Source organism: Brachypodium distachyon, chromosome 2 (assembly GCF_000005505.3).
Source record: "Brachypodium distachyon strain Bd21 chromosome 2, Brachypodium_distachyon_v3.0, whole genome shotgun sequence".
In the NCBI taxonomy this organism is placed as follows: domain Eukaryota; kingdom Viridiplantae; phylum Streptophyta; class Magnoliopsida; order Poales; family Poaceae; genus Brachypodium; species Brachypodium distachyon.
In genome coordinates, this window is record NC_016132.3 from 44,652,957 (window position 1) to 44,659,895 (window position 6,939).

Genomic DNA, 6,939 nt, shown 5'->3' on the forward strand with positions numbered 1-6,939 from the left:
GGCAATCAGCTTTATTAATCTTGAAATGGACAGCAGAACACCTGCAGTTTCATCGACTAAGATGGGAATTATGTACGGAAAACTAAATTTTGCTACCAACCTTAGTGGGTTACGGGCGGTCATGATCAAAGATCACCATAGAAACGTTGCGACAGAGAAGTGTCCAACCAACCTAGTAGCGACTGTGCCCCTATATGAGTTATAACCGGATAAATTTAATGTTAGACTTGGAGCTATTTCTATCGAAATGCGTCAAGGCTTTTACCATCGTTCTTACAGCCGCACAGCCTATGTGTCCTATACTGGGATATTGCTGTAACATTTTACCTTGTGCTAGTACTCATAGTAGTAGCACGCTAGCTACTGTACCCTTGTGTATGATTGGATCTATGGATCAAACCGTATGATTGCCGACAAGAGAAAGCAAAAAGACGGTCAGGTCAATCTCACGGAAAAAGCATTTCTTCAATTAATTAGGTCAATCGCATGTGGTTGGGTTGTGACCCTCTGGGCTTCAAATCAGTAACGTTCCAGCCTGTGGTCACGGCCCCGTCCAGTAAGATTATACTCTCTCCGTCCAAAAAGATTTTTATACAAATTCAAATTACTTATTTTGAAAAAAATATGATTTTACTCGATACTGCCCGAACCGCATAGCGTACAGACAAACAAGAGTACAATTTTTTTTAAAGAAGGAAAACACACCAAGCCTCTGGATTGATTGATGCACACAATGATTTTTTTTGTAGAATTCAATGATTATATTATTAAAAATTCAGTCAGCGTACAAAATTCAGCGTTTGCAGCACAAAATGAGAAATAAACTAGAACAAAACAACAAACTTCTAGCCTAAAAATTCCCACGCGATCGTGTTCAACGGGTTGCACAAAAATTCGCCTCAATCACGTCCGCGTTGGCCGCAAGGCGCGCACTAAAGCAAGAAGAAGCCGGATACACTTGATCGGCGACTCCCACTCGATTCAACACCCCCAACCTTGGCCTCCTGCACAGCCGAAAAAGTATGTGATAGGCGAGTGGGCTCCACCACCCACAGGACTCGACATCAACGGGAGGAAAATCCACTGGCGGCAAACCCAAGGAAGCACTTGCATCAGCATGAGCAGCCACAGTCCAGACAGGCAACGACACCACCGTGTCACCCTAGCCGTCTACAGATCCGTCAAAAATTAACACCACCCGAAGACCGCATTGAGTCTGAAGAGGGACAACACACTAGCCCAGTCTCGACTAGTTAAGACCGCACCGGCACGTCATCACCAGTAGAACCGATCAGTGGCGCCTTCTGCACCACCTCGGATGACCACAAACCCTCCACCGATGCCACCTGCACCAACGGAAGAACCTCCACCTGCAGCTGCACTCCATTAGGCAGACCAACAGCGGGCACTTCTTGTACCGGCAACCAAGCCGGCTCGCAGAATCCCGCCGTCAACTGCCAGATCCAGATAAGGACAACCACACCGCCCCAACCACCACCTGATGACACCCGACGCCACGCATGGAGGGTGCTCCGCCGCACTAGATGCCACCCCAACCACCTGCGATAACCTACCGAGCAAGAGCTCGGGCAATTGCACTCCGGCAGCGCTGCCACGCCTCATGGCCACGCTGCCTGCCATAGAGGGCACTTCGGCGAATAGGACGTCGCCCAGCCCGCCGAGAATGACGCCCGCAGAACAACCCCAACCACCACCTTTGGAGGCAGATGGGGGACGCCGCCACTGCAGCGAGGCCAGCAGCAGCGGTGGCGAGTGGGAAGGGGAGAGGGTCGGCCGGCTGCGGCAGCTAGGTTTAGGCACCTTGTGCTGCGCAACTAGCAAAGCCACATGCATTTTTCAATATGAGTACAATAGATCTAGAACAGAATGTAGATCAACTTTTTTTTTATTGAGGGTTAGCCCAGCAGAATAACTGTGCAAAAGCCTTTTCTCGGAAAAAACATTGTTGGTACTCATAAAATTTATGAGATTTGGCCCAACCTTCAGATGAAGATCTGGGCCTCCAATTTGAGAACCGCTTGGGCAAGAAATCTGGCCAGCTCAAAACAAAGGTATCTCTTGACACCATTTAGGAAACCGCGCCCGATTCCCCACACGAATTCTAGCACCCGAAGGTGTCGAAAGCTAATACGGAGTAAAGAGAAGAAAAAAAGGGAGATTCCAAACTGACGAATAGCTAACTACGGAGTACTACTAGCTTATAGATTCGCATAGATAATCAGACGATACCCACTGTTTTTACATCCAGTCACTAACTCCGCCGTTCATTGGCGCACAGCCCTGGGCGTGGGCTCGAAAGACCAAAAAGAAGAAGCAAATCCCTGCGCTTTAGCCGTGTCCTGTGCAGCCAGCGAAGGGATATCAAAAAGGAGAAAGGCAAACACATATCTTGACCTCCGATACTAGTTCAGAAGTGAGAAGAGCTTGCTCCAGGTGACAAAAACTTTGTGGATTGTGTAGTTGGTGCCCCATGGTTACAGTAAAAAGCTGCCATGCATTAGCAAATGCAGCGGGGGTAAAGGTTTCGGCACTTCACCGTCCCCATCAGTTCTACGGCCTACGGCCAGCCTCTGCGTTACTGCCTACATACAAGCATAACAGGTCAACAGCACACTATACGATGCAAGTGAGCCCTGCTGAATCTACGACGTACGTCTATCTAAGTTAGTACTACATGCTTAGATTTTGGTATAATGTGTCTGCTTTAACTAAGGTAGTGTTTGGTTGAGGTAATGAAGTAGAATATATGTAATGAAACAGTTAAAAAAAAAGATGATTCTTGTGTTTGGTTGTAGAATGTGGAAAACTGGAATGGAATGATATGATTTCTAAAAGAACAAACCCCGTGTTTTTCCTTTTGGCCAAAAACAGACCCCCGGCCGTCTTAAATACGCTAACTACAGTGAAGTCTGCAAACTACACGTACATCACAGTAAAGGCTGATTTAAGCGAGTCTTGTTATTAGGTATAGTTATGATATGTTTAGATAAAATCAATTATGATGGTAATCGTTTTTTAAAGAAGGATATCTGCATCGCTTGATGCAAAGAACTACTCCCTCCGTTCCATAATTCTTGTCTTAAATTTTCCAAAAAATGAATGTATCTATTGCTAAAAAGTGTCTAGATACATATAATATTTCAACAAGAATTATGAAACAGAGAGAGTATATATTAGTAAAAACTAGGCAAAGCTAGGAGTAAAAGAAAATCGACCTAGAAAAACCGAGTTTGTATGCCTCGTGACAGTAACTCCACTAGACTTTAAAGAAGGATGTCAAGTCAACCGTGATCTATTTGTTAAATTTCTAAGGTTTTATGGAGATCTATCGTTGTGGTTCTCTACACAAAAGAAAGCTCAAAGAAATTGATGTATGGTCACTGGCACGTGGGGTCCGGCCCAAACTGTCACAACTTGCACATCACAGACTGACGGCCGTGAGCCCAATCCTTTTTCTTTAGGTCAAAGGTGGAAATAAAACTTGAAACTCATGAGTTAAACGATTAACATGTTACTCGGCTCAACTCGGTTGGAACTCAGACTCTAACGAGTCAAAGTTGAAGTTTGAACTCCCTAACAAAATGAGTTTAAAGGAGCCGAGTAATGAATTACTCTTTCAACTCATATTGCTTCAGATTTTGCTATTATTATCTTGATGAGGACGATTGTTTTATTTGTACTTTCTTGTTTACAACGACCGGCATAAGTATTCCTTCATCTTGTGTATTTGCTGACATATTCCCAATTGTATGTATACATGCTCTTTAAATTTAGGTAGTGAGATGTATCATGTGCATATTCGTCTAATTAGTTGTGTAACAAGCTTAATTAATTAAATGAGTTAACCTGTAAGTTAAGCGAGTTGAGCCACAAACTCTTTGGCTCTCGGTGGTTGTCATGTGGAGGTACCTTTAAGTTTAGAGGCAGCCAAGAAATTGGTGATGTTACTAGAACATCTCATATCAATAAACTGAGGGAGCAAGAAACTATATACACATGTATGATTTACGACTACAGTATATATCTCCAGATATGCAGTGTCGGAGGTCTTTTGCCATGCAAGTTGAAACGAATATCTGCAGTTTGAATCGCATACCTAGAATCGGTGGACACGACAGCACCACCGCCTCACCGACAGGGGCGGCCGGCAACGCTTGGAACTTTGGCAACAAAGATGCAGCAATAGCACATTAAGATTTGTGTTGCGTTAGACATTATGTCAAGCGTTCAAGGGAGATAAAAAAGATTCGAGGAAGAGACTGGACATGTGGACAACTATGATTGGGGGTGTACAAATCAACCTAGGCTATAAAACTGATCGGCACACCATAAACACATGTAATAGGTCTTCTAACAAAGAAGGTCCACCAAATAGACACATGTTTTTTTAATTATATCACTAAATTCTAATAATAAATTTCAGATTCAAACCATCAAAATAATTAGGATGATGTATACTAAAGTGATGCTTTCGCTCGAATGGAATCCCTTATTTTTACTTTTCGCGTATAATAAATTGAGTAGGATAGGAGATGCTGCTTTATGCTGCTTCTTTTTTGTTTCAGAAGAAAACTGCAAACCAATTAACGAAAGATGAAACCAAACCGATACTTTGAGAAAACCCGGAACCTCGTACGTACAAGAGTTACACGTATAAAATCGCAAAGCCAAATATTCGCCGCAATCCCGACGCGAGCGCGCACTCGAGGAATGCTTCCGACATGAAGAATTCTTTCACCTCCAAAGTACTCCTCGTGCAAGCTTTGCCTTCCCCCTCCCGGTAGATCTCCCTGATCGATCGGCGGAAGCCTTTCACTTTCCCACGCGTTTCTTTGCAATATTTTGTTTGTGCCGTGCTCCTGCAAAGCTCCCAGACCCAGCCTCCAATCCCAAGTTTCCTCTTATTCCCCCCTCCCCCCTCGATCTGCCCCTACCCCTGTTGGGGAAGAAACCTATGATTCGGCGTGATTGCGTCAGGTATATATGCACTGCCCGCGGCGACAGCAAGGTCCTACTTTACACTTCTCGATCTGGTCGTCAGGTATCCATCCATCCAATCCCTGACTCGTTTTGGAAGGAGACCGAGCTCTTGAAGCTAGGGCAACATGGGTCTTCTTAGGCCGTTCAACCGCATTGGCTTCCTTCTTGTCCTCCTTGCCTTCTGCTGTGGTGAGTTGTGTGCTCTTGTTCTGTTCATTCTCTGCAGTCTACTTAATTTCGCATATGTTATACATGATCAGTAGGATGTGATGTTTGTTGTTCCATGCATGCTCATGTTTACCTAAAGCGTGAAAACACCTTGTTCTATTAAAAGGTTGTGTGTGTGGTATTTGAGAACGAATAAACAGTAATCTTTTCATCTCGTATGAGGAATTCGTCTATCAGCGAAACAAAGTGACTTGACGTCTGTCAGTAACTCGGTGTGACTTTCAAATCTTTTCATCTCACACCGTTACACGTCTTCGTACGATCCCGACAGGAACAGAGCAACAGAGAGCGGAAGCAGCCCATAGAGCGATCCCGAACAGGCTCCTGAACTTCGTCTCCGTGGAGAAGCCATCTTACCCCACGATCACCACGCCCACATCCTCCTCGTTCCCTTCGCTAGCGGACGCGAACGGCGGCGGCGGCATGAGCGGCGGCGCTGGCGCTGGCGGGGTCGGTGGAACAGGCGGCGGCGGTGGCGGCATGAGCGGTGGTGCCGGCGCTGGCGGTGGTACTGGCGGCGGCGGCATGAGCGGTGGTGCTGGCGGTGGCGGCGGCGGCGGCATCGGCGGTGGTGCCGGTGGCGGTGCCGGCGCTGGCGGCGGTACTGGCGGCGGTGGCGGGACGTGGTGCGTGGCGAGCCAGAGCGCGAGCTCGTCGGCTCTGCAGGTGGCGCTGGACTACGCGTGCGGCTACAGCGGGGTGGACTGCTCGGCGATCCAGACAGGCGGGAGCTGCTTCAACCCGGACACCATCCACGACCATGCCTCTTACGCCTTCAACAGCTACTACCAGAAGAACCCTCTCCCCACCAGCTGCGACTTCGGCGGCACGGCAACCATCACCACCACCGATCCCAGTAAGCACCCATACCTTACTTGTCGAACCTGCTCATATCTGAGCTGCACCGATTCTTGATTCTTAGTCGATCGGCAAAGTATTTGTTCTCACGCGAATATATCTTTAATCTTGCAGGTTCAGGGTCATGCCAGTATCCAGCGTCAAGGTAACTTCATACTTCATACCAATTCAAGCAAAAATTTGAATGGAACATTTGTCACTTACTGTTTGCAACGTGGACTGATTTGTTTTGTTTTCTGATGTGAAATGACAGCGGGGGAAGCACGATGCCCCCGCCATCGCCGACCTTCATGACGCCGACCACACCGATGACCCCGACGCCGATGACACCCATGACCCCTACGCCGTTCACGCCGGACACCCCTACAGGCACCGGAACTCCCATCTACGGATCAATGTCGCCTCCTGACTACGGGTCGATGTCCCCTCCCGGCATGGGATCGTCGTCGCCTCCGGATTACAATGACGTCGGCGCCGCCCCAACGACGGCAGCCAAGGGCAGCTGGGCTTTGGCTCTCGTCTCCATCCTCGTCGCGACGATATCTCTGAACATGGCCACATGAGAGCAAACACATTTCAAGATGGCAATCCTATGCAGCTGTTCGCGGTTCGAGAATACAGAGAGGAGCTGTTGGGGCAGTTGGATGCTGAGATGCGCACGCCAACTTGCGCACCGCAAATCCTCCCCTGCCGCAAACACTTTGCAAAGCAGAGGTGCCCATATTGTTTAGCGTCAGCCGTACGCTGATGCGGCTTCTAGCACCGTCCTAGTTTAGTGGGGGGCAGCAGATGTTTATATTGCCGATCATACTATTGTACTTAGAAATTTATGAGAAAAAGTTTATTTCCTTA

The 6,939-nt window shown here is 47.3% G+C and overlaps 1 protein-coding gene across 1 annotated transcript; it reads left to right on the top strand.

Annotated features, from left to right (window-relative positions):
* Positions 1–4,861: 4,861 nt before the first annotated feature.
* LOC100830618 (PLASMODESMATA CALLOSE-BINDING PROTEIN 1) lies at positions 4,862–6,939 on the top strand. The gene is made up of 4 exons (XM_014898447.2): positions 4,862–5,190; positions 5,501–6,085; positions 6,202–6,232; positions 6,341–6,939. The coding sequence occupies exons 1-4, from the start codon at positions 5,127–5,129 to the stop codon at positions 6,648–6,650; spliced, it is 990 nt and encodes a 329-aa protein (XP_014753933.1). The 5' UTR covers positions 4,862–5,126; the 3' UTR covers positions 6,651–6,939.